We start from the raw sequence: 27,439 nt of genomic DNA, 5'->3' as shown, positions 1-27,439 counted from the left end.
TTGTTAATGGCTGGCATGTTTTTTTTGTTTGTTTTGAAGACAACGTCAAGTCACACATTTTTTTGTGATTTGTCATCCATTTTATTCCGCAAGTTTAAAAACAACAACAACATACAATCATGCTGGTCTCTGACCTGCTACATGTTGAACATTTTGGCTAGAAAGCTCCAATGGTCACATGACCAAACAAACACAATACAAAAGTAATCAGTATAAAACATTTGTGAAGCTTTACCACACACATACACACACACACACACACAACTTGTGAGGTGCCACCCGGTAACGCAAATGCATGAAACCACGTTTTAGAAATGTAGACATATCATAGCCACAACAAAATTTGTTGACACATCACAGACAGTAGCTGTTAGCTCGTCCGCGAGTAAATGCGTCAAGTTTTATGCCGTCGGAATCATTACAACGCACTCGGGGCGCCAATTGTAAGGTCCTGAGTGCTTACAACCGGCTATTAGCAGCATTTGGTGTAGGAGACGCTATTGACATTATAATCGCCTGGCTTGAAATAAATAAAGCAACCAAAAAAAACAGCATTTTCTTGCTCATCTTACATTTGTGCATTGCTACGCAGCAAGTGGTTGTACAACAGTCACAGTGCCATCTAGTGGGGATGGCACAAAAACCAAAGTGCTCCAGCTTGGCCTTGGATCGGACAAGAACGATTCAAAATCCAGTTTGGGTTGCAGGTGACGTCGGCCAATCAGCAGCTTGGGGTTGTGGAGTGAAGCGTCGGCCTCTTCGCCCCTTAGCAGCGTTGAGGACCCGCAGTATGTCTCAATAACATTTTTCTTTACTTGTGGTGCTTGTAGAAAGTCCAATAGCAATTTATGAGACAAATTTGGAAATATTAGTAAACTTTCCAGGGGACCCCACGTCATTATCAAGTTGACACCACCTTGTGGCCAACGTGGGGACTCTAAACGTTCACTCCAACGAGACAGTGGAAGCGCTGCTGGATGTTTTTGAAAGCTCAATACAATTGTGCCTTTAGAAACGAGTGCCTTGACTTTAGAGATATTTTAGTGCCCTATTGAGAGCCAACCTTATAAATTCCCTTGTAAAGTCCCACTCCCCCCAAAAAGTTCAAAATTCACACAACTTTGCAAGGCCATTCATAGAGTCACATGGAGACCGAACACTGGACGTGGTCGAGACTGAGGAGGCCGCCAGCATCCAGTTCCGAGGGGATGGAGAAAATGGAGCCGGCAGTGTCCTGGATGGCGAAGAGGGAGGTTTGGCCGCACACGGCGCTTGGGCTCTCCTGGAGGTGGCGCACAAAGAGGTCGACGTTTTCGTGGTCGGGGGTGTGCCCGCTGTTGGCACGGACGATGCAGGTTGGCCGGTGCTGGTTGAGCATATAAGACAGGTGCTGCTTCTGCTGGTTCAGAGCTTTGATTTGAGCCTTCAGGTTGACGTTAACGTTCTCCAGCTTCTCGGACTCCTGTGCGCACAAAATGGACGCCAGACCGTCAGGTAAGAGTGCGCCAACAATGCAATAGTAACGCTAGCTTCATTAGCGTGTCAATAGACTTTCATATTGCGTGTTAGCATCAACTAGCCAACGTCCAATCCAATTATTATTAATATTATAATCATGTCATGATTTTTTTTTTGTTTAAAAACGCGTCTCCGCCACTCACAACGTTAATTTCCACCCCCCCCCAAAAAAAAACTACATGTCTCCGAGCTGCAAATATTTTTTTGCCAAGCGTTTCAAAAGTTTCTTGAGAAAAGAACAAAAACATACCAGCAGCAAATACTCGGTCCTGTCCTTTTTCTTTCTGCGGCATTTAGCGGCGGCGGCCTTGTTGTTCTCTCGCCTTCGCTTCCTCCTGTCTGTCTCAGCTAGCGACAGCTGTCGTCATGTCAAAAAAAGGTGACAATTATGTCATTGAAAAAGCTTTGGATATGTCCTATTGTTGTGAAAATGTTTGTGTATGTAAATGAATAATAAACACATGAACCATCAGACAAGTGAATTGGAACTATGTGTAATATATATCACTTTTTTGCGAAGAAACCACCGTGCCTGAGGAAGATCAACTAATCAGACAGTGAAGACGTAATGGCACCAAATCGTGTTTTCCAGGCGTCTTTGCCGTGGCTCACCTGCGTCTTCCCTACGGTGCCGAGGTCTGAGCAGGAGCTTCCGCCGTCCGAGCTGACATCACCACGTCCGGTTAGGCCGGGCTGGCACTCGCCAGCGGCCGTCAAGTGGCTCAAATCATCCAAGGACAGCGAGCCCAGCGGTGTCAGGCGCGGCACCGGCAACGGGCGCGGGACTGACGCCGAGCAGCTGACGTCGGCCAGCGTCGGACGAGAGTTCTGCAGCATGAGCCTGAAAACGTTGCAAAGTCATATTCAGTCTGACATTGTGGACATTTAGCATGTGACATTACGTAATCATGGATGTTGTTTGACCACTAGGGACAAGGTTATTATAGTTCACAAAATAAGTCAAACGCGGCGACCTTTCAAACCTTGTGCTTGCCACACGTCATTTCCCAAATTTTGCTCACTATTTTTAAAGGGTCCCATAATGTGGCCATCGTTGTATTTCACCTGTTGTGACATCACTTTTTCAACAGTGTCATAAGACAGTTCAAGAAAGTATTGCTGGGATGTCGCGTCAAGCCCTGACCCTTCAAAGAGCTGTGGTTAAAAATAAATGAATAAATACAACTACACTGATATCACAATAAGAACTGAAAACTTCTCACATGAATCGGTGTACTGCGAGTGGGCTCCCCATATTGGTGCCCACGTACAGTTCAGTTTGTATTAAGTTCAATACGTTGAAATCTTTCGTCATTTAATTTGAGCATATCAATCATTTTGAGTGAATCATTAAGTGTCGTGGGACATTTCCTTGTCTTTAACGTTAATGTTTACACAGGAATAAGCCTTTTTTTAAAAATCGAACTTGGTTTTGGTTCAACAGTCGACACACGTCAATGTCAAAAGTTGGGACAACTGAATGAGCCGCTTCAATGAATACACTTCCTGGATGTCAACAATCCAAATCATGTCAAGAATTCATCAGCGCTCAATCGCTGCATGAGAAAGGGGACGGAAGATAAAACTCAGATCAAGTAGATTCCGAAATTTGGACCACTGGAGAATGCCTTGTGCTGGAAGTTGCCAGTGGGACTTCATGAATAAATTAATCAATAAATCGATCCATCAATAACTCGGCACTCGAGGTGAGGTGTTGAGGTTAGCGTGTAGTTTCACGTAACAAATAACATTATGTGTACCATTACGAGTCTCTTGACACAAGTAGAGTTTTTTAAAAACAAAACCGTCATTGTCCGTAATGGAGGAATACTACATTTTTAAACCATAATCATCATCATAATCAAAATTGAAGCCCATTTTCCATATGAATCGAAACATTTCACGATTGTCTTGATGACTACATATGAACATGTATGCTGGAATGTTAAAAAAAAAAAGAAAAAGAAAGTTCGTCTCACTCGAAAACGTCTAAACACAAGCACATGAAAATGTCGACGCGATTCCTTACGGTTGCCATTCAACTCTCTTTTTTGGATCAATGTACGAAAGGTGAATTTCAAGACAAAAGCCCGAAAGCGCTTAAAAAGCCTCCATCGAAAAGACAAAAAAAAAAAAAAAAAAAAAAAAAAACGAACCGAAAGGGAAGACGTGTGTCCCAAATGTCAACTTACGTGTGTGACGAAACTAGACGGGACGGCTTTGGCGAGTGGAGCGCCACAAGAAGCGCGGGCTGCTGCGCGTGAGTTGAGACTCTCGAAGTTGCGTCACGCTTATATCCACAGCACGCGCGCGCACACACACGCGCGGGGGCGGGGCTTGGTGACGTATTATTGCTGCGTCATGATGCAATCCTGGACTAACACGAGTCCTCCTTTCATTTCTTTGCTCTCCTTTCTCACTAGTCTCGCTAGAGGTAGTTCGCGTTTAGGAGCCAGCCCGCATGGCGACGGGGGAGGGGTTAAGAGTAATAAAAGGCACGAACATTCTCTCACGAATGCTTTTATATTTTGGTTGTGACCACTCCTTTTTTTTTTTTGATTACGCTTGTAAGTCTTCACTTGATTTTATAGATAGATAGATAAAGAGAGATGATTAGCTCTCGACCACTCCAGGGTGTGGCAGTTGGAATAGAGCCGCTTTAAACGAAAACGACTAAGTGTAGAAAATGAAACTATTGTCATTGTCCCACTCTTGTCCGACTTGCCTTTTTCCAAATGCCTTATACAGTATATTTCTACTGTGGTATGCGCCGCATGCAGCGATGTTTGACGCCCTCCTAGTGAATTTTTGACGCGAGTGAGTCGGTCGCACCTCTTCCGTCCCATCAAGTCGATGACAGCATCCTAATGTGATATTTACACTTGATGTTTTATTATTCATTTCTGTCAGTTGCCGGCGGGAGTGAACCAGTCTGTCGCCAGGCCGCCGTCAGCATCAGATGATGCTCACCTGATTGTTGTCAATCGGGATAAACACGCAACCAGCTGACTCGCCACCTATTTGCCTTCATTGTGCTCATTGCCATTTTTTGCCGCCGGAGTTGTTCAAGCGGTGAAAAAAAAATCTAAACAGTACAGAGAAGATTGTTGGCAACAAACCTGCCAAATTTCAATAAAATAAAAATCATGTAAAATGAGGCTTGATAGTGGTGAAAAGTCAAGTCCTTCTCTCTGCTCTCAAACAGATTTGGACATGTCAGTTTCATGTGCTGAAACCGGACCCTGCTCAAATGTTGATCGAAAACCGCAACTACAACCTAGAAAAAATGGATACTAGTTTATGGAGCATCTTGCTTCCCCCTTCCTCAACTCTCCTCAACTGGAAGAATCAACAAAAATAAACAACAGGCCACCCATTGTCTTATAAATATTCTAACTGCAAATATTTGAATAGAATACAACACATTTCTATTGTCACTGTCACAGAGACAATGCAAATCAACAAAAATAAAACATTTGCAAATAAAAGTCTGGTCCGAAAGAACAATAAAAACGAAGCTTACAACTATTTACAAAGGAGGTGCACCACAGGGGTCCCATCTGTGCAACCATTTTTTCCCCATGATATCAAAAAAAAATGCCATTAATTGAAGACAAAGCATGCATGCTAAAAAAAAGTGCTGATGAGGCAGTCATTATGAAGAAGAATCAAATTTGAATGCCACACGTAGAACGTCCTCATAGCAGAAGACAAAAGCTGTCAACTGATCTCGATCGTAAGAACTCCGGAATGATCTAGAACCAGTGTCAGCGCTTTCCCATACAACGCTTTCCCATACGGATCAACGCTTTCTATGCTTGGGAAGCTTGATAGATTCCATCAAAAAGCCCGTCCCGGTCTTGCGTGCGGGTGGGCTTGCGTGCGTACGTGTGTGCTTCGAAGATAGATGGGTGTTTCCCCGCTGGCTAGCTTGTACGTGGCCTGCCACCATTCCACTGGCATCAAACAGTCGCATCGGGAAAAGAAAGTGACACGCGTCTCCACTTTAAACCGTGCGCCTTATTATTAGATCACGACAACTGTGTGTGCGCACTAAAAATACACACTGATGTATGTCGTCTTCATTTAGCTGCGCTGTCACACACACCTACGTAACTCACATTCACACACCCGACAAATACACAACTGTACCATTTTTTTCAGAACGCCACGATCTCTCGTACTTAAAATTGTATTGAACACACCAACATTTTTTTTATTTCGACGCAGATGATTCGCCGATGTGTCAGACTGTCAAACTTTTAAATTTTTTGCGAGTAAATAGAGTTTGGATCTTGTCAATGGGACCAATTGAACTGGTAAATACAACACATACAAATACGTCCTAAAACCAACCAAGCAAAACGCAGCAACCTGTCGTCACGTAAACGCACACACCACTGACCTTGGTGAACTCTGAGCTGGTTTCGCTTTCATTACGACACCGCGCTCACTTCTTCTTCGTGACGCTGATGGCAGAAGAAAAAGTGAAAGTTCGATGCCATCACTTTTGGGGTTTTTTTGTAATATTTGCGTCAATAAAAGAAGAGTTAGTGGGTGAAAGTGTTGCCATGGCAACACAGTGGCAGACAAAGACAAGAAGTGATAGTGAGGTCATTTACCGGACAGGATGGTGACAACAGGGGAACTGTTGAAACATGACCAAATAAACAAATACATAAATAAATAAATTAAAATCACATTTAATACAAATAGGGTATATTTGTCCTCAAAACCTCATCACTGTCATGTTTTTATTTGCTTTGTAGTCATTTGAATGGGTTGACTTGTTGCTCATTCTCATTAATTTGACCATAAGTAGATTAGTCATTCTTAGTTTTAAAACCGAATTTGATAACATGAACTCAGTTTCATGTTTTTTTTAAAAAATTGTAATGAATTAATTAGATTGATTATGAAACAAGCATTTTAGAAAACAAAACGCTTAATTTATAGTTGAAAATATTCATTGACTCATATTTGCAATGATTTAATGCTCTAAATTATGGTGAAATTATTCATTTTAAAAATACTTTATTTCAGAGACAGGGGATCATCACAGTGTAAAAAAAAATTTCAAGAGAGAATCGACTTTTTTTTTTAAATAACTTGATTAAAAACATTTACACAAACCAATTTTTGGAATTTATTTTAAAAAATTCAAATTGAAGTTTAATTAAATGGTTTTTTAATAAGCAAAATATATATACATATGTGTACATGAACTAAATATAATTGGATATATTAGTTTCATTCTCTACTTTTGCGAATGTAAATGCTGGGTGTGCCACCCCACTCCCCACCCCCCCCGGCCAGAGAAATTATTTCATCCTTGATTATGTAGTATTACGTGATGAACTATTGTAGTCCGATGTCGTGAATCATCCGCGGTTATGATGATTATTTTATCAACAGCATATCCGAGCCGCTTTGGATGAAGTCACGTGGGGATGACGTCACTTTCTTCCGGGAAGTGGATGCTCTTCCGACGCCCCCCCCCCCCCCCTGCCCCGACACACACACAAACACTTCCCACTCTACCTCGTTTTCCTCATCACGGCCAATCCGGGAAATCAACCCTCATTTTATTGCGCCCTTACAAAAAAAAGGGAAAAAAACCCCTAAAACAAAACAAAACAAAAAAATGCCCAGCTCCCCCGCCAACCGCCACAACAATGAATGCGCAGCTCAAGAGAGACACGGGCAGACATAAAAATAAAACATTTACGTTGACTTTGGAAGGTAGTGATCACACATTTGCTGCATACGATTTTTGGAGAAGGAATATTTTGGCACAGGGTCAATCCAAAATGTTTCGCAAATGCCCCGTTATTGTTTTGGTGCCAATGATGCGCTGTAGCTGTTTTTCAAGCTCAACGGAGGCCTTCATCAAGTCAGGTGTCGGCATGCTAATGACGCAATGACGCAAGAGAGCGGAGCCATTGCCAAAACAAGAAGACGGCGAGAGTTTTCTGGCACGGGCAAAGTCAAAGAAGATTTGGACACGCCCTGCCATCACATTGTCCTTTTGTCTGCCAGAAAGCAAAACCTTTGCCACCTTATGATCAACGAGTAGGAACGGGCTTCGGACTTCATTCATTAAATGTATTGCACCATGCAATGCATTTTGGGAAGCCGGTGGCTCGAAGATCGGACGGGCAAAGTGTTGCCACGTTCGTGGAGGTGACAAAAAGCAACGAATCCCTCACCAAAACATCTTCGGTATTGACAGCACACGATTTGGCGTTGAGAAGAACAGAAACTTCGTGGGAATTGGTTACGAAAGGAGCAAGTTGAATGAATGAATGCACGTGCGGCGACTTGCTCGGCAACGTTGCCCCCAGCAACGCTACACAACTCAGCCGGGCTGGGCTGCAGCTCAAATGTTTAATTTCACATAACGTACACAGGCAGGTTCCACTTATCTGTGAACTAGTTCAAGCGGAATGAAATACGGGAATTGAACAAAACATTTCAATCAGCACTTTACGGGGGGGGGGGGGGGGCGCGCGCCACAGCTAATGCGACAAAAAGACCTGAATACAGGATCAACTTTTCAGTAACGCAAAACGTTCATGTTGTTCCCAAAAGTTCGTCGTGATGGAAATTGGAGCTGAAAAAACACAAACGTCGCCACCATGTGACTGGAATTCCAAACCAAAGCTCATTGACAGCTAGTCAGGAATGAAGACGGACGGGTCGAGAAAGTTGACGTGTGGTCGAGCTGTTGAGGAACGCCTCCTTTCACACGACATCCAAAAATTGGGTTTGAATGGCGTCATCGAGCCGCGAGACTAAATAAGGCGCTCGTTGTCTTGCTGCGGAGCATCCCTCGAAACCAAAAAAAAAAAAAGGCTTTGGTGAAAACCCCCTTTTCCGTTTGTTCTTTTCAAACGGATAGACTTGCGCACTTCTCGTCTGTTATTTTCTCTTCCAGACTTGTGACAAAGCCACTGGATTGAATTGTTTGACTTCGAAGACTGGTTGGAAATCATGCAAATGGAAAATTCCCCTGCTAGTTTCATTGAAATGCGTCCAAAAAGATAAAGCACACTTGAAAGTTGAAAATCAACTAGACCAGGAAATATGTGGTTGGTCAGTCGGAGGTGCCATGTATATCTTTGCTTAATTTAGCGATAAGCATGGCTCATTACTGCTCGCCGTCACTTTGTGAGAATGATACCTGTCGGATGTGTCGTTTATTCTTGATTCCCGACTCTGGAGCGAGTAGGCAACGTGCTTAGCCACACGAGTAGCCTCACGAAGCTTGTAGCTAGCTAGCTTGGTTGTGACGTAACTAGCCTTGCCTCGACCCCCTGCGTAAGTAATGGGAATGCATTACGGTATCAATAACATGAAGCTTTTTGAGACAGTGTCCTTGGTTTGGGAAAAAAACCCTCGAAATCTGTGAATCTCAGTTTTGAGTGTTTTAAGAGGAAAAATGACTCGTAAATTGCGACGTGGAACCGCATATTTTCAAGCTTGACGCCCCCCCCCCCTCAAAAAAACGAGTGTTTTAGACGAGCACTCCGCCCTTTTTTTGGCACTTTGGGCCAGTTTCACAAAGATTGATTTTTTTGACAGTTATACATGTTAAAACATTAATTAAATCGACAACTCAGCATTCCCAAGAATGAGGGATGTTGTAACGAGTGACTGCGGGGGGGGGGGGGGGGTGAATAAAAAAACTAAATACATGTCGATATGTTTTGTTGACAAGATTAAGTTCTATTTCAAATGGTGCTTGTTGAAAACAAACAAGTGATGTTTAAATGTTCTTTCTGGTTGCAAAGAATAAGTGCTATTCAAATATGCGTCGGGACACGGCAAACAAAAGCTTCCCGCGATTCCTAGCTTGCATCGGGAACACGCTGTCAGCCCACCGTACGAACATTCCGCACGGCTGTCGAATGTTTATGTTGACATGGCTGTCGCCAAGGCGATGCCGGTCACGCCCCGTGAACTTCCATCCCGGATGAGGACGACAAGGGCGACGGGGGCACCGCCCAGAGGGAAGCCTCAGCGCCGGGTCGCGTTCCAACACAAATACGTCCCGTCCTCGAGCCCACTTGCAGAGGCTCGTGGCAGACTTTGACAATTTCTTGACTTGGGGGCAAATAGTGGGGTTTGGTTTTTAATTTTTTTTTTTAGCAAGCTTATGGACTTCAACAGCTTCCATTTTTTCAGTAAAAGGACCCCCCAAAAAAGAAAAAAAACATTCCGGAATGGAACGTGGCCCAGGATTCCCAGACTCAAGCCAGCGTGGCGTCACACATTCTGCACATCAGTGTGTGGGGGGATATTTTTACATCATTAGTACACACACACACACACACACACTAGTGTGTGGGGGATATTTTTACATCATTTGTACACACACACACACACACACACACACGCGCGCGCGCTCAAAACGCATATTGTCCCAAATGCTGAAACACTTGCCACGTCCACACGCGTGCACAGCGTGACGTCTTTTTCCACACGGTGACCAAAAAGAATAAGGCTCCAAAATAAAACGTGTGATGGCGTCACGTCACGACGTCATCTAGGACTGGAGTGACTCGTATAATTCCACGAGCCTGTGGACACGCCCCTTTGCTCGAACCGTTGACATAGCGGAGAAAACTAGAAGAGGGCAGCGTTGGGTTGCTGAAAGATTGTGTGCGCGTGTGCTCAGGTGAGATGACATCACCTCAGTCTTCAGTGCGACTGACCTCAGCCTGCATCATTCTGAATGCCTAATGAGGGACTGACCCTGCCATCACCACCCCGCCGGCTGCACTCTCTCACAACCCTCCCTCTCTCCACCAATCAGCCGAGGCCGCTCTCGCCGAATCGGGGGAAAGATGACAGCACGGAGACGCTCAATAATGCAGAAGGCCGCTGCTCACAGTAGCGATCATGGGGGGATGATGTCATGAGATGATGTCATCGTCACATGTACCCCCTTTGGCCGTAATTTGTGACTCATCGGGATTACAAGCAGAAAAAGTAAAAAACATACGTCACAAGTCACTTACTGACAGCCAATTCTTGCTTTCAGTAGGAATGCCCTGCCACGGACTGGCGACCAGTCAGTAGTTTGTCTCAGGGACCACTGGTGACCAATACATTTTGTCGGTGTATTTTTCCATTACAGTACAGAGACCAGTCAGTTGTTTATTTGACTCTTGACATTGACAGGTGACCAATCCGGAGTTTGTCTACATGTACCGACATGAGTGGTGACCAGCCCGTACTTTATCTGTACATGCTCTGACATATTCCGACGACCAGTCGCCAATCGATTTGTAATCCGATTTTGGTGATTAGCCTGTCATTTGTCTGTATGTTTTACGATATTGGTCGAGGTGAAATGATTGAGCGAAAACGAATCAATTATCAACCAAATTACCCAATGTTTTGGTCATCCATTCATAATGTATTGAATTTAAATATTAGGGGGATGTTCAAAGTCATTTTTTAAAAAACGATACCAGTGTGAGTATTCACCTTTGAGTACTCACTGATACCAAATAGTGATACCATAAGTTTTTTTTCAAAATTTTGCAAACTTCATCTAACCAGGAAATATCCCATTGAGATTAAAAACCTCTCCACCACTTATGATACATAAAATTTCAAGGAACAAAATGACAATAAAAATCAGATACATCAGAGTTCAACACCCTCTACTGGGAAGGAAAAATGATTCCATGTCATATTTATTATTATTATGATTTATTTGCCTTACATGTGTCTGGTATCGGCATCCTTCACGAGAACCAGATTCCTTGAGATAAGATCGTATCGGCACGATACTGATACCTGGTATCGGTACTCACCCATTTCTATTAAATATTCTACAATTGCTGCCGTCCTTCTTGAAAGACGTTAGACTGCTTATCTTTGTTTTCAGTGAAAATTATTTGCAAACAACTGTTTTCTCTTTGGAAAACAATCACCAACATTTTTGTCGATTTTCTCACGGGTGTTACGAACCAAAGCAGAAACTGAATCATGATCAAACTTAATGCATTTTCTGCAACGTCAATTAATAGCTCAGAAGTGATGGAAATAAAAACATGATTTTCAATCAGAGTCATCGATTAAAGGAGAAAATAATCAACTGATTACTTATGAAATTAGTTGCGGCCCTAGAAATAAGTAATAAAGTCATAAAATTACAAAATGAGTGGCAATCCATGAGAATCAAGGTGGTGTACTTTTCGCATGTTAAAAAAAACCCATTTAGAATTAAAGGTTCGTTTTGCGACACCTGACATTGGGCAACAACAAAAAGTGGCGACATGGTGACTGGGACAATGCTGCATCGAAACTTCCACTCGCGGAAAGAAAATGGCAAGCACAGGTGGAATATTTGAACAGGTGACAGGCTTGACTGGACGCCAGGCCAACAATCACAGCAGAGACGGCGATGAGAATGAGGAGGGTGACACGTCAGTGTGATTGAACGTTCCAAAGGCGGATTTTAAAAAAAGTTTTTGTTCTTGTGGGGGGGGGGGGTGTGGGGGGGGGGAGCTGCAGGTCAAACGTGTTTTTTCGTTGTGTTATTTTCCCTTCCACGCCCTCAACCACTTTGATTAGGAAACAGCATGGGAAGGAATATCAAGCTGTTACATCAGCCTTACTCAGCAGTTTCCCAAACACTACACACAAACACACACACATACGTGTGTGTGTGTGTGTATATATATATATATATATATATATATATACTGTATGTACACACACACATTATACATTTAATGCACACACGTGTGTCTAATGTAGCAGGTGTATTACACATGTCTACATAAAGCGTAGTTACATCACATTGAATAAAAATAAATACAATACATAAATACACGGCGAGATTGTTATCTCGCCGTGACGTCATCCTGAGTGTCTGAGGGCTTTTCCCAAACCGTGTGGTCCCTTTGTATACCAGCGACCCCAGCTGGCTGGACCACCGCCATTATTATATAATCAGAGTTGAGATGTATTTATTTATTGGTCATCTAAAAATTAATTTCGCGTCTTAAAAATGAATAAAATATTACATGTTTGTGTTTGACTGCTACATATTCGACGCAAGCAAGCCAATGAAGGCTGGTGGAGGACTTGTGGAATTCCGTCAACTGGTGAAAGGACGACACCTCCTGCACAACAAGCGGAACTGCGGGGAGATAGAGTCAAACTCCAGGTTTACTTCAGGAATACGACCCGATAGACCCCCGGAAAGACAAGTAAAAACGGATTGATCAATGATGTCACACGGGAGAGAAAAGTTAGTCTTGGTGGAGGTCTGTGCTCAGATAATTTGATCGTGGTTGTTTTAAGGTGGAAAATAAATGAGAAAAAAAAAAAGAAGTCAAGCTACACTTGTTTGGTGCTAACACCCTGACTGGTTGTCTAGGTAACAAAAGACGTGAGGTCAATCCGCCTCCCCAAAACTGATTAACCACGAGCAAAGTGTGACAAGTTGATACTTTGTGGGTTATAATGATTCATCCTTTGTAGTTTGGCACACTTTGATTCAGTTAGTTTTATAAAGTAAGGCACCCAGAAACACTGAGAAATAATATTATTTCTCTTTTAATGAAACAAATTCTTTCTTCCCACTCCTAGTCTGGGACAAATTCCACGGCAGGAAGTCAACAATCGTCAGTGAAAAACGTCACAAGTTCACAGCAATGCAGCCATTTTGTTAGAAAAAGACGGAAAATAACCTCCAGAGTGTGAAGGGAAACAAAATGGCGGCCGCGTGTCCTTTCCACCTACCTGGCGCCTCTGCTGTGGTGTCAAAACACAGCAGGGTATCCGTTTAAGAAGACTCCATTTCCTATGGTACAACAGTGCTTGCAATAATCCAGCTCGGCTGACGTGAGTCATTGAGATTTGAAAAAATAAAAGGTGCGTTGATCCTTGGTGCGCTGGCGTCCTACTTGTGCACTTCCTGCGGCGTGCTGAAGCTGTCGTACACGTTGGCGGCAAACTCCTTCATGTCGTTGTTCATCAGAAGCTCCTGAATGACACAAACCAAAACTGATAACTTTGGGATTTTTCAGAAGTTGGAAGTTTTCATTTCACCTTTTCAATTTGGATTCAGAGAGTATTTCCTTCCTCCTTTTCATAAAATGCTTAATTGTAGTTGACTTTTTATCAGTGTCACATTGATCTTTTTCAGAGGGCACGGAAATTTCTCGGCATAAATACTTCGTAGCAAGAGACGCCTTTTGAACTCATTGACTGCCACTGACATTTTGATTGGTCAACTGGAATGCAATTGCTTACTGCCAGACAATATATTGCTCAAGTACTTTTCTCAGGCACGCATGGAGGAGGACCTCGCTTGCCCAGCTTGTCTGTGGACTTTCACTTTCTTCCCAACTGTAATGATGAACAGATGCCAGTAGATAACTTTGGATTTGAGATCAGCACAGCTTTTGAGAAGAAAATAAAGACGGGCGGGGAAAGTTGATTTTTGAGGGAAAGAAATGGCAACACGTTGGGCAGCAGGACAAGTTTATCCACCTCACATGCAAACACGATATGTACTATATGTGTGGTATAAACAGGGACTCCGTTATGGTGGGTAGTGTGATAAAGTGTGTGAGAAGTTGAGAAAAGGCCACAGGTCATGAAGTGAAAGGCAAGTGGCATGTAAAAAAAAGCAACTGACAATTCAAGCAAGGCGGTGGGTCAGTTCTCTCTTTTACTTTTATTTTAAAATTCAGTTGGCTTATATTTTTCCCCTGAGGTTTACGTTTTTTCCCCCCCATTCATTTTATTGGTCACTACCAGATACGTGATGATGACGATGATGACTATTACCTGAACAAAGTGACCTGGTGTCTCGCTGCAGATGGTGTTGATCTGACCGTTGATGATGGGGATGATCTTGGCCAGGGGAAGACTGATGGACGGCAGACTACTACCCCCCCCCCCCCCCCACACACACACAGCATAACACAGGAGAAGACGTCAATACAACCTGTAAAAATACAACTTCACACTGACAAGTCATCAGCGGCATTATCACAGGCTTAAACAGACACAGGTGTGCACCCACACACAAACTGACCTGTGAGGGTCGGTGTGGTGGGCGGGGTCGGCAGGCGGCGGGTGGAAGAACTGCGCCAGGTTGTCGAGGAGACGAGTGAATCCTCGTTGCAGGCACGCAGTCAACACGGTGTTGAAGTCTGGACTGAACATACAACATCAGCACATGTGTTTGCTGGCGTGAGCACGTGAGGAAGAAAGTGACCAAATGGCTACCTGTCCATCATGTCTCTGGTCTCGTTGAGAAGGCGGATGGTCAGGACGTCCCTTTCAGTCAGACCGCAAGCCTGGACACCCAAAAAAACAAAAACGAAAAAAAACCCCATCAGATTTTCAAAAATGAGCAAAATCAATCAATCCTTTCAAAAGTTTTATGTTCAATAAACAAACAAACAAACAAACAAACAAACAAAAGATTGGAAATAATTGTTTCTTTTACATGACAAAATCATTTTCTATCCCAAAACTGTAATGATGTTTTTTTTCAAACATGGGATAAGATTCTTTTTCCTCCAAAGATTGAAATAAATTGTCTGTTAAAAAAAATCTGACTTTCAAAAATGGGAAAATAAATCCATCCTTGAAGATGACAAAATCAATTTTTATCAAAAAAATATTTTTTTTCAAACATGGGACAAGAAAATATTTTTCCAAAAATTAAAATAAATTGTCTGCGTTAAAAAAAAACATATATAGAGAAAGAGAGGGGAGAGAGAGAGAGAGAGAGAGATTTTTTTCAGTAAAAAAATCCAAATAGGAAAAATATAATCATTTTTGAAATAATAATAATAATACATTTTTTAAATCACCTTTCTTCAAGAACCCCCTCCCACCAATTTTTGGATGTGCACTATTTTGACTGAGCAGCGAGGATCTGGTTTGGTCAGTCATTTGGAAGCGTTTGTGGTTTGCAAGCAGTCGGCTGCGTGTCTGGACCTGATCGGCGAGGGCATTGTCATCGTCGGCCATCATGTAGGAGGAGAGCGGGCGGCAGGGGCAGGCCTCCACCTCGGCTCGGATCCAACTAATGTGCTGCTCCAGCTCCAGCAGACTCAAACTTTGCTTCAGACACACGCTGCACACACGCAATGTGCAATTAAGTGTGTGTCAGTGCACAATGTTTGTGTGTGTGTCTGTCATTGTCTTTGGGCTCCCATTCTAAAATGGGCTGTTTATTGATAAAACAGAAGCATCTTGCGTCGTTTGGTTTGGTCTGGAGTTCCTTCTGAGACTGGAGGTCAATTTGTGCAATAATACTAATCGAGAAGGGGAATTATTGTTTCTTCTTACCCATTCAGGGAGTTCTGCACCGACTTCTTCACTACAGTGATCAACTGTGTCAATCCTGCACAAGCAGAGAAACACAACTTTATTAGTTATGGACTGATATAAGAAGCAAGTATCTTTAAAAAAAAACAATTTATCGATCAGTGTTATCCTTACCGTTGCAGAGGAGATGTTGAATGCTGGACAAGTACTGCTGCTGCACCTCTGGTGGTGCCTGAGGGGTCTGACAACAGGAAACAGAAACACATCCAACTTTTTTTTACACTCGAAGATCCCCTTATTGTGCGAACATCAATTAAATATCGTATCCAAGGCGGGATACCATAACAGATCACAAAACGATGGAATTTGTGTTCTCAAAGCTTCCCAGCGCGTTCCTCACCATGGGGGGCTTGCCCACAGAGTTGTCCAGGTAGAGGTAACCTCCGATGATGTTGAGCTGGATTCTCAGAAGAACCACCAGCATGCAGGTGCTGTACACGGCCACTAGGCTGCGGGTGAAACCTGCCAACGACGGACGCCAAATGAGCCCAAGATGAAGAAAACGCCAGCACACGGTTCGAAGCTGGACTTACTGATGATCTTCAAATCCTCCCAGATCTCCACTTTATTGGCCGGCCTGTCAGGATGAGGAGAAGACAGCAAAAATGTCAGCAGGCTTTCTGGCAAACTCTATTTGGGCTCTATTACTCTGCAATGCCCTACCCATGGAAATTAGAAATGTTTAAATCGCCACCCAAGAGTCATTTCTACATTCTCACATTTCAATAAACCACACGTGTATGCAATTAGTTTCTCAGCCTGCCAGCTGGATTTTACTGCCATTCCTCCTCTTCCCAGAGACAAGTCAATATTCACCCACAGCAGTGAATTTGTTCGTGACATGCAAATAAACTTCACAGGACTTGACTTCATTTAAACTGTGAGAGGTGAAGAGTGACACTAGCCTGGTCTTTAGTATCGCAGTGAGGCTTTCCGAGTTGAGCTGGTTGACGATGGCTTCTCTCAGCGAAGGCAGCATAGACACAACTGAGAAACAAACACACAAAGCACAGCTTAACAACTTTGTGCCTATTTTGAATTCCTATTGTTGGTGTTGACTTCCTTACCAGTCATGTTGCACGTTCTCTGGTTGCTCTCAAAGTGGAACTGGCGTCTGGCCTGGGCAATGTATTCGGTGGCCTCCTTCTCTTGGAGCTCCCTGATCTTGGATCGGGCATATTTGCCCAGGAAGTACACTCCTTATGGGAAGGCAAATGGGAACGTATCGTACATACATTAGCAGTAAAATGAAATATCATGACGTATTGACGATATAAAAGCCAAATCGATATACATGTACTAATTTCTGTCAATTTAAGAATATCTAGTCCATATGTCTAACATTTAGTATAATATTACAAATAGGCTATAACCGTTGAGCTTGACACAACAAGGAAGAAACACGTCAATGGAAAGAATGAAGCACTTATTAACACACAAAACTATCTCACCATGGGACTACAGTACATCCGAAAGTCAAGATGACTCGGACTAAGATACTCATTCACCAAGTGAATTCCAGCGTGTGCATTAGCACACATGCTAACAGTTTCTACGGTACCTCCAACTACAGCTCCGGTGAAGATAAATTTCCTCTTGTGACGCTTCACAAAATTCCAAATAGAAGAAAACATCCTCACACACTGAGGAATGTCCCACGGTGAAAATGTCAACAAAAGAGTCCGTACATTTATCTTTGGACGCGGTGTTCCAGCAACATGCTCATGAGCTCACGAGTTTCTCGTCTTTAGCTAAACCGGGTTAGCAGCATGCTACCTGTCAATCGAATCACAAACACGGAAGTCGTGCTCCACGTCACTAGACGCAATTTATTTAAAACTCATTAAAAGAAAAGATAAAATGACATTTACTTTTGAATATAATTGGGAAAGTTAAGACACATTTAAAAGATACTTTTTATTTCAAGAACTTTATCAGGAAAGTTCAAGAATTTGATCATCGATGGATAATTTTCTCCTCAAACTACAGTTTGTTAAAAACGGAAACAGGTCCGTCCAATATTATCTTCCCCATTTCATACTGCTTCGGGGTCTCATAATCCCTGCAACGGAGTATGCGGAAGAGTGAGACGATTTTTGTTGTTGTTGTTTTGTTACATATATATGCATTCTGCAACATTCTGGTTTTAGAAATACTACGCGAGGTTGCCATGACAGCGGAGGAGCAGTTTAAGGCTGTGTTTTCTCCGACTGACGAAGAAGTTGCAAAGTGGATGGACTGCGCTTTCGAAATGGTGACTCGACTAATCAACTCTTAAAAAGTTACTTAATTACTGTTTATTGTGTGTGTGCGTGCGTGCGTGTGCGTATGCGTGTTTGCGTGCAGGCAAAAGAGGCGCTGGACAATGGAGAAGTTCCAGTGGGGTGTTTGCTGGTCTACAAGGACGAAGTGGTCGGGAAAGGACGGAATGAAGTCAACGAAACCAAAAATGTAGGCAGAGCCATTCTGATTTGTAATATTCCCCACTTTTTCTCGAATCAATTATTTCCTTTACTTTGTATATAAATGTGTGTGTGTGTTACTTTCATGTCTATTCGGGAATGTGTGTGTGTGTGTGTGTTACTTTCATGGCTATTCGGGAATCAAAGTCACTGTTTTGAAAACATTTCTTCAGAGGGGACTTGGAAACATCATTAAACTAAATTGGAATTGTGTGTCGGTAAAATAGCCCCTCTCTGTTGCCAGACATGTTGTTGGTGTAATCAGTGCACATCAGCAAGAATGCGCTTTCAACTGTCGCAGTCGCTTTCAAATGTACAAGAATCCCTCCATTCGGTTGCTTGAGACTATTCTGCGTGTGTTTGTGTTTGAGGCCACCAGGCATGCAGAAATGGTGGCCCTGGACCAACTCCTGGATTGGTGTCGTCTTGGCAACCAGGATGCTAGGAGCGTGTGTGAGCAAACGGTTTTGTATGTAACCGTGGAGCCCTGCATCATGTGCGCCGCTGCGCTCCGCCTTATGAGTATCCTTCAACTCGAGTCTTAATATCTTCCAAAGTAGTCATGTGATTCTTCTCATCTTGAGTGCGTGTGTTTTTTCCCTTGACCGTGCGGCGGACATTCCATTGGTGGCGTATGGCTGCGGGAACGAGCGCTTCGGAGGCTGCGGCTCTGTCTTGGATGTCTCTTCGGCTGAGCTGACTCGCACGGGAAATTCCTTCAAGGTCACCACAACTAACTTTGTTCACACATGCGTGTGACAATGACTGAGTGTGTGTATGTGTGTGTTTCTGTTCATGCGCAGTGTGTCACGGGCCACAGAGCGAACGAAGCCGTGGAGATGCTGAAGACGTTTTACAAGCAGGAGAATCCCAACGGTCAGCATTGAAACCGACACTAACCACATATAAATGTCATCCGGTTAACGTCTTCATGCACTTGCATAAACAGTAAATCACATTCAAATATGACCAAAAAACCCAAAACATGCACACAAGTGGGCAGTCTGACCTTGCAACAAGATTATTTTCTAATACCAAACTACATTTTCTTTTTCTCTTTCAGCACCCAAACCCCAAACCAGGAAGGAGTGAGACAGATTTTGTTTGAATGTTTTGTATTTGTTTTCTGTTGTTATTTTGAATACAGTCTAAGCCAGGCGTGGCAAAGTCTCCCGCCATTACACCTGATTCAAGTGATGAGCTCATCAGCAAACTTTGCAGAAGCCTCATAAAGATCCCGATCATTTCAATTTGGAGGAGAGAAAACGTGGAGGATAGCGTCCCACAAGGACCGGAGTCGCCCACCCCTGGTCTAAACTACCAAGTGGCATGTTTGAAAAAGTGTCACTTCAAATAGCCTGCCAGCAGGGGGCGCAGCCGATGAACTGACAACTTTGTACTACTGAATTTGCAATTTTGACTGCATCTTACAAGCATTGCATTGCTTGTCACAACCTTCCCTTCACACTTAACAGGAAAATGGTAGCAAACGCACTTCTACTCATGAGCATGCCAATATATGCAAATGTAAGGGGAGTATTTGAGCATTTGGATGTCACCGCAGAGGAAGAGAAGATGGGTGAAGAGAAAGCGCACACTAGTCAGATTTCAAAATGAGCATCGTCTAATAGGAGACGTCACTTTTTGGAAAAGTGAGATGACAGCACCCGTGAAAATAAACAACACATTTCATTTTTTTTAAGACAGTAAAGGGTTGTGTTGATGTCAAGTCAACTGTATATATAGAGCACTTTCCAACAGCCATCGCTGCATACAAAGTGCTGTATACAATGTGATGTCATTCTAACGTTCCTAATGAAGTGTCTGGTGAGCGTGAAAGGACAAAAAGCAACTTTATGGATTCATTGTTTATTAAGTTAAACATTCAAACCTGATCCAATAAATATGGTTTATATGCAGAGTTCTGCATCCGATGTTTGTTCACCTTTACCAATCAACAGTCCATCACCGAAAAATAAAAAATACAAACTTGTACCTTGACCCGATTAGATGTCTACCATCTTGCCAAAGCATCCCCCAAATGTCATCGAAGCGTGTAATATGTCAATCCAATCCAACCGAATCCAACATGCAACTTGTTTCATCGTATAACTCGGAATCGATGTGCTGCTTTAGTAGCGCCCCATGCAGATCAATGACGATCATCACCAACAGAAAGTGACACTTTTTGAGCTCGAAATGTGTTACTGTTGATCTGTAAGCTTGCTCAGAGGCCGTTGACACAAATGTCCAGTGGTGCCTCAAGATAAGATCACTCGTTCCGTGATCACACCCACAACTCGCTTGTGTCCGAAATTGTCTTTCTCCAATGAAATGAATCAAAATGCCATTAATTGGCCCGAGGGTAGATTGGCAAAATGAAACTGATTTCTCAGGAATTTTGTCACGCTGCATCAAGTGAGTCGACATTGTCCTTTGCTTTCTGGTGTGCGCACCTTGGCCACCCGGGGGTACTAAACAACAAATGCATATTCTGTTCATTGAGATGTCGCACCTCTGAGCTCATCAGTACTGCAGTAACAGTCGTCTTTCTACGCTGAGGATAAAGAATACGACTATTGCTATTGTCTGTCTACATGTGTTGCTGCACACTTGTATCTCAATGTTTTGCTCGCAAGACACAAAAAAAAAAAAAAAAATTGTACTTGGGGTCACTCGTATCTCAAGGCACCGCTATACAAAATATAATGTAACAAGCGATTTGGAAAGCCTGATCAGGACCTTTTCATATGACCCACAAGGGTATGAGCAGCATGTTGAAAAAGTGGATACAGACTCTGTCTCACAGTTGAGAGATTCTGGGTTTGAATCTCACCTTCGTCCTTCCAGTGTCTGTGGCGCTTGTCATATATGCTAGCTTCATTGGATACTAAACCGTTTGTCTGGATTGGCTGGTGACCAATCCAGGGTATACCTGGCTCCTCATTCAAAGTCAACCGGGGCCCATCCATGACCTCGATGAGGACAAACTATAAGAACATTGATGGATGGAGTGCAAGCGCTTGACATTGACTTCTGACCTAGGAGGAGTCACAGTTGATCTTGTGGCTTGGTTGAGGTTTTTGAGTCTGTCCATTAACATGTGAGGACATCATGACAAAATGAAGTCATGACTGTGACGCCCTCGTCGAGACCTCTCATTTGACATATGACACCATGTGCTTTCAAGAAGATCAATTTTGACCTGGCTATGTGTTGATGAGCAAGTGTCTGTTTGTGTGCGTGTCTACCTGTCAGTACTGGACAGGTTTCTTTTTATCATGACCATTACCATGATGTTTGACTAAATATGATTTAATGACAAATCATTTTGACCTATTTTGTGTCATGTCCTTGTGACAATGTGTGTGTGCGTATGTGTGTGTGTTGTATTCCTTTGGCGAAATAAAGAAAAGGGGTAAAGTGTGTGTCCCGGTTCCCGTTTTCAGTCTTGTTGGTGCTGATGGATGGAGTTCAATGGTCACAGCTCTGCAATCCTTGTGCTGTCTTGGTGGGCGGAGCTTGACATGTGACCTCACATGTGTGTGACTCCACTGCCATGCACAACTCAAGTTCACTCACCTTTGACCTTGGCTGCGGAGAAAGGGAAACTTTTAGGATGTGTGGGGATGTGTGTGCATGTGTGTGTGTGTACCTGTAGGCGGCTGGTCCCAGATGTAGCTGTTGAGTATTTCCCCGAGCACGTAGAAGACACAAAGGACGGCAGAGAGTACAGAGAAGAAGAGGAAGCGGCCGAGCGGCGTGATGCGCTCGAGGATGGGGTACACCCACATGCCCGTCACCTGGTGCACCCAGTAAGTCCTGCGCGCACACACATCGTGCAAAACATTGAGATGAGCACAAGCCGTGGCGCGGGCAAGCAGAAGACGGCTGAGAACGGCCGCACCAGAGGATGTAGCCCATGCCGAAGCAGCAGACGGCCGCCAAGCCGCATGACCTGCTGGGGTACCGATGGCGGGTGGTGCGCATCTCGATGATGATGAACGGCAGCACGGTGGTGTGCTGGAAGGGAGGAAATAAATCACACATTTCAAGATGGACCAGAAATGTGCTATCATCGTTACGGGTGAACTTCACGAACCGAAACTTTCTATAAGTGGAGGAATGCCGGCGTCAATTGACACACGGTTGCTCTACTTAAGATTTTAAACGGCTTGAACTTGAGGCGAACTCGACATTTCGATACGTTTTCAAGTTGACATTTTGCCGCAGACTTTAAGGAGCTTATCTCGCGCTCGGCGGCGGGCAGGCGTGCTCGCGCTCAACAACCGACATCCCCCCGCCAGAATGCTTTCAACTTTGAACCCTTCCTGCTGCAACGGGCACCTTTCGATGGTCACAATGGGGACATTTAGCACATTTGAGGATGATGAAAGGAACACTTTTTTTCCCCTTTTTGCTCTTTCTTGAGTTGTGCCTTTCTCTCCTTTCTTGACATCACCCGACCACTCCCTCCAGCGATGGGAATAATCACACAGTTGCCATGGCAGCCAGTACAAACACGACACATCGATACCATGGAATACTGCTAAATATTTACTTCCAGAGCCATGGCGCGTGCGCACACACGCACGCGCGCACGCACGCGCGCACGCACACACACTTGAAGGTTGGTGGTGTTATGATTGTTTTGGTCCTTGGCGAGACCACCGTAGCAACCATTTGTCTATTGCATCATTTACTGGAGAGCAAGAAGACACCTTCCATGCATGCATGCATGCATTCACACACACACACACACTTGGTGTGCGTGCCTGTATGGTTGTGGGAAGTGGAAGTTGGCGGGATGATTCAAATTCAGTCTTTTAATCCTAATCAAATTCATCAGCGACTGTGATAATTCTTTTTTTAATTTTTTTTTTTAACATGCTCTTTGTAAATCTGATATTTTCAACCACTGTGGGTGGGTCTTGAATTACTCCCCCACCCACACCCCCGCCCCACAATCCAACCTCACCATGCCATGGTTGAGCCACTGAGGGATGAAGTTGTCCAGCAGTTTGGGGTAGATCAGCTCTCGGTCATAAAGGTACAAACTCCAGAAGGTGAACACTACAAACTGCGAACACAGAAAAAGGAGCCTGTCAGCAGACGTGTACGTATAATATAATACAATACATCTTTATTTATGTAGCGCTTTCAGAACAGCTGCAATTCAAACCAACAAGCTTGCGGCGCTTTAATCAAGAACCGAGCGCTGCATTCAGGAACGATGGGAAGTCTGTCCTTTTGCGTCCAAAAAGTACGATGGAAGTCACAATTCCTACTCGGCAAATCATCATTGTCGTTCCTGAGATGCAATTTGACATCTGCGATTATGTGGAATATACTGCTTTTTTTTTTCTTCCACTGGCTCATGCAAGCGCTGACTTTGTATATTTTGCTCCACTTGTGTCTTTGAATCACTTTGACAAGGGGTTATCCAATTGGCCGGCATTAAAATCCTGACGCATTATCAACATGAGACCCGCCGGCGCTCATCATGTCTTACATGATACCTGAAAAACCATCGGAAAAAGTCCGCTGTGATGAGATTTCGGGAACAAAGAGGAGGATACGATCCACATCTGTCACAGATTCTGCATTTGTGTGCGTGTCCACCTGCTCACCACGCCAAAGGGGAAAGCCAGGACGGCCAACATCCAATCCCTCAGGCTAATCAGCTTCCTGAGCTGCCTCTCCTGCTCCCGGTTTTCGCTGGCTCTCGTCATTAGACTAGACATGTCGATCAGCACGCAGAGGGCAAAGAACACCGCCTGGATCACCTGCAACGTAACGTTCAAAGATGACAGACAGCTCTCAAGTCTCCTGCACAAGAGTCAGACATCAACTTCAGTCACAACAATGGGCAGGATGTACTGATACTTTTGTAGCAATATTGTATGCCAATATTTTTAAAATCAATTATCTGAGTAATTGGGAAAAAAAAACAACAACAAAAAATTTCCATGGTGAAAGTGAGGTGCAAAACCTCACGTTTGACTGTACTGTTTGACTTTGAGTGTGTGTGTGGCTTTAAAAGGCGGGGCCTGGGCTGGTGAGTGATGTGTGAGTCAGCCAATAAGCGTGCCCAGCTGCCGTGTTCTCTGCAGCCATCTAGGGGCAGCATTTCTCAATTTTGACTCACAACTTCAAGTCACCAAAAAGATAAGATAAGAAAACCTTTATTAGTCTCGCAATTAATTAGTCCCCAATTCACAGCAGCAAAGTTATGAAAGGAAGAAGTAGAACAACAAAATATAGGAGCTGCTGGAAAGGCGGCCACTCTCGCGGCGCCATTTTGAAGTCAAAATAACAAAAATAACACAACACAAAGGGCACAGACAGTCGTGCAATCTTCACCACTTTTCTGCATACACTTTGTTGTCTGAAGCAGTTATAGATGAAAGAGGAGAGGATCAGAGTGTCCTTTCACCAGTGGATCAGAGACGTCATGCTGAAAATGTGCACACGTCTGCTACAAGCTAAGTTTTGAAAGCAAACAATAAATATGAGCGAACGATGGTGCCAAACTCGGAAAACACACCCAAGTTGAAAAACAAAAGGGAATGGCAGAAAATTTAAAGTAGCAACTTCTATTTTTACGGGTTCCATCCTGGGCATTTTTTTCTAAATTAAATCATTTCTAAGCCATTTATTTTTAGGGTCATATTGTCAGTTGTGTTTGAGATGACATTTAAGTTTTCACGGGTAATTTTTTTAAAAATTAGGTCGACTGTTCGATACCCAGTGGCGTTCCGTCAGGGCCAGCAAGGCCTTCTCTGCTGGCCTGAACATTCTCAGAAAAGTACATTTATTAAATTTACTTTTTTGAGAATAACAAATTTAATTGATGTTATTTTATTTTCATAAATATGAAAACAAAATTATTGTCTGTATTCTTTACGTCATATTATTTCCACTTAGTCGAGTGGCTTTCAATGTTATTTTGTGATAAATAACTTATTTATTATGGTAGAGTTTTTAACCAATCATATTTCAGATAGCTTGTGTTGCCAGGTAAAATAAACTTGCTTGGGGCCTTCAGATTAAACAGAGCAGGCCCCTGTGCGCTGTAAATGAACGGGCACAGTCAGGTTGCAATAACCAATCAGATCACGAGTCTGCGTACCAGGGCCAGCTAGAAGGGCTTACGTCGACACTGGACGCGCGTTCGGTGATTGGATTCGCGCCTGCTAGAGGGAGCTGTTGCTGCATTTTGACCCAAAATGGCCGAAGGAGAAGACGTTGATCTGGTTGCAGGACTACATTCCACACAATTTTCAAGACGGACCTTCCACTGGATTTACCAATTTAAGTTGTTTTACCAAGGCAGCAAGGAAACATCAGAGCACGGCTGGGCGTACAAGCTACGGTGCGTTTAAAAACGTTTGGGGACACTCGCGTAGATCTGCAGCTTAGTGAACAGGCACTACATTGGTGAGTAAATGAATTTTATTTTACATTTCTTCTTGTTATTTTATTTCGTTAGTATTAATGGTCACGAAATAAAATGACAAAGATACAAAAATGTATCAAATAAATCAGCTCACCTGCATTGTAGTCAGCTTCGTGCACTAAAATTCGTTCAATCTCAGCTGCTCAACATTTTCAGTTATTTGCTGCTGTATAGCCTATTCTCAAAATGCAAATGATCTGTTAATTTTATTTTCAAAGAATAGTTTGTTTTGTTACTGTGTGGTTGGTGTCTTATATGAAACTGCGACATTGCGCAATTTATTGGACAGACTTGTTTATGATCACACAGCGTAATTTGAGTGCCATTTTATTTAGTATTTTTTTAAATCTTTTTATTTTTTGACAATATCTCTAAATTTAGTTTCCTGCTCTTAATTGTGAATGCATACTTGATGGTTTTAAATGCTCCTCAAATGAAGTGCTGCCTGACGAGCCTATATTGTGTGAATGTATGTGACGTCACTGAAGGCCTAAGGTTGAAATGCACGGCCCGCCACTGTCGATACCTAATCAATGATCAAATTAATCAACAACTATTTTGATGACCAGTTTATCATTTAGATCCCTTTGCTTAAATACAATTGTTGTGTTTAATCAAAATAAGATATTTGCATGCGGCTGTCAAGTAGAACTCTGAGGCTGCAACATTCACACATGACTCGACTATCGACTTTCAAATCTTCAACTCATAAGCTGTGTCTCACCTTGAGCATCAAAGTGCGACTGGAGGCACAGATACCTTGGCTGCCTCAAAACATTCCATTTCAAGGAGAGCTGAGCTCGCCACGTAACAGGGAGGAGTCACATGGTCTCGTTTTCAATCAATAAATGTAGAAACGCACTTGCAAGCAATCGGATCCGCTGGGTTAAAAAGGGCAATCGCGCTGATTGCAGGCTTCGTTTGCGACTGAAAAAAAAATACATCGATCTTCACAGAGATAACAAATCTGGTTATGAGCCTTGCTAGGTGTCGCGAGTAAGCTTCAGATGGAAAAAAAATAATTAAATGTCGCAATCAACAGAGTGATTATCAAAACAGAGTTCCCTCATATGGCGAGCCGATTGACAACCATACAATATTGTCTTCTGTCCGAATGCTAGCAGCGAACCCACCCAAAGAAAGAATAGACTCTCTTCTTTCACCAGAACATAAAAGTTTGTTTCTAGCGCTGTCCGTTCTTCAGTAATCAGCAGTCAAACAGAAGTTAGTTTCACCCAAAACTTCCATTTCTGACCAAAAAGAGGAGAAAAACAGATTTTTAAGAAGAAAAAAAAAACATGTCAAGCAAAACTGCGACTTTGACACAAATACAACAACAAAAACGAAACTGAGATGGGTGTTTTGATGGCAAAATATTAATTAATTTCTTCATTCTTTTTCTAACTTCCACTTGGCACTGTGACACATACTGTAGATAGTGCAGATGTCATGTTGCAAATCTTGTTTTTGGTTTTAAAGGTTGTACGTGTTCTGTTGCGAGGCTGCTGCAGGCAGCAATGGTCAAAATATCATCCAAGTACAACATGGCGCTCATGAGGAAAAATACGGTGCAGGACATTTTTTTTTTTTAGATTTGCAGAGCAATCCGAACCATTACTCAACA

The 27,439-nt window shown here is 43.1% G+C and overlaps 4 protein-coding genes and 1 long non-coding RNA gene across 9 annotated transcripts in view; 2 read left to right on the top strand and 3 right to left on the bottom strand.

Annotated features, from left to right (window-relative positions):
- Positions 1-63: 63 nt before the first annotated feature.
- On the bottom strand, positions 64-3,783 carry atf3 (activating transcription factor 3). The gene is made up of 4 exons (XM_086101129.1): positions 3,711-3,783; positions 2,131-2,359; positions 1,769-1,876; positions 64-1,462 (listed from the first exon to the last, which is right to left on the bottom strand). Exons 2-4 carry the CDS (start codon positions 2,353-2,355, stop codon positions 1,142-1,144), a joined length of 654 nt encoding a protein of 217 aa, XP_085957255.1. The 5' UTR covers positions 2,356-2,359; positions 3,711-3,783; the 3' UTR covers positions 64-1,141.
- A 106-nt stretch (positions 3,784-3,889) lies between these two features.
- Positions 3,890-5,006, top strand: LOC147187996 (uncharacterized). Its single transcript, XR_015097703.1, has 2 exons — positions 3,890-4,335; positions 4,429-5,006. It is a non-coding gene; the product is annotated as an uncharacterized LOC147187996 (long non-coding RNA).
- An 8,076-nt stretch (positions 5,007-13,082) lies between these two features.
- Positions 13,083-17,654, bottom strand: pex3 (peroxisomal biogenesis factor 3). Of its 5 annotated transcripts, none has more exons than XM_086101048.1 (12): positions 17,456-17,654; positions 16,962-17,093; positions 16,800-16,881; positions 16,428-16,471; positions 16,235-16,356; positions 16,009-16,075; positions 15,856-15,910; positions 15,502-15,640; positions 14,782-14,852; positions 14,588-14,710; positions 14,338-14,437; positions 13,083-13,528 (listed from the first exon to the last, which is right to left on the bottom strand). In XM_086101048.1, the coding sequence occupies exons 1-12, from the start codon at positions 17,526-17,528 to the stop codon at positions 13,445-13,447; spliced, it is 1,092 nt and encodes a 363-aa protein (XP_085957174.1). In that variant the 5' UTR covers positions 17,529-17,654; the 3' UTR covers positions 13,083-13,444. The 5 variants fall into 5 exon arrangements, 4 of the variants coding, with proteins under 4 accessions (XP_085957174.1, XP_085957175.1, XP_085957173.1 ...); XM_086101049.1 differs by having other exon boundaries at positions 14,338-14,434; XM_086101047.1 differs by having other exon boundaries at positions 14,338-14,434; positions 14,588-14,705.
- Positions 17,655-17,928: 274 nt separating this feature from the next.
- adat2 (adenosine deaminase tRNA specific 2) lies at positions 17,929-20,277 on the top strand. The gene is made up of 6 exons (XM_086100352.1): positions 17,929-18,148; positions 18,241-18,345; positions 18,728-18,878; positions 18,973-19,079; positions 19,160-19,232; positions 19,420-20,277. The coding sequence occupies exons 1-6, from the start codon at positions 17,969-17,971 to the stop codon at positions 19,446-19,448; spliced, it is 645 nt and encodes a 214-aa protein (XP_085956478.1). The 5' UTR covers positions 17,929-17,968; the 3' UTR covers positions 19,449-20,277.
- The window catches only part of aig1 (androgen-induced 1 (H. sapiens)), an 8,797-nt gene continuing 1,567 nt past the window's right edge, over positions 20,210-27,439 (bottom strand). The window contains exons 2-6 of the mRNA XM_086100351.1: positions 23,987-24,142; positions 23,335-23,436; positions 22,264-22,379; positions 22,012-22,178; positions 20,210-21,950 (exon numbers count right to left, since the gene is read on the bottom strand). Coding sequence (XP_085956477.1) covers positions 21,931-21,950; positions 22,012-22,178; positions 22,264-22,379; positions 23,335-23,436; positions 23,987-24,142 — 561 coding nt within the window. The 3' untranslated portion in view covers positions 20,210-21,930. The remainder of the gene's footprint in view (positions 21,951-22,011; positions 22,179-22,263; positions 22,380-23,334; positions 23,437-23,986; positions 24,143-27,439) is intronic.

The sequence above is a fragment of the Hippocampus guttulatus genome, chromosome 20 (genome assembly GCF_054856545.1).
Source record: "Hippocampus guttulatus isolate MCC_2025c chromosome 20, RoL_Hgut_1.0, whole genome shotgun sequence".
Taxonomy (NCBI): Eukaryota; Metazoa; Chordata; class Actinopteri; order Syngnathiformes; family Syngnathidae; genus Hippocampus; species Hippocampus guttulatus.
Note: the sequence above shows the minus strand (reverse complement) of the source record. Positions and strands in the feature narration are given on the sequence as shown.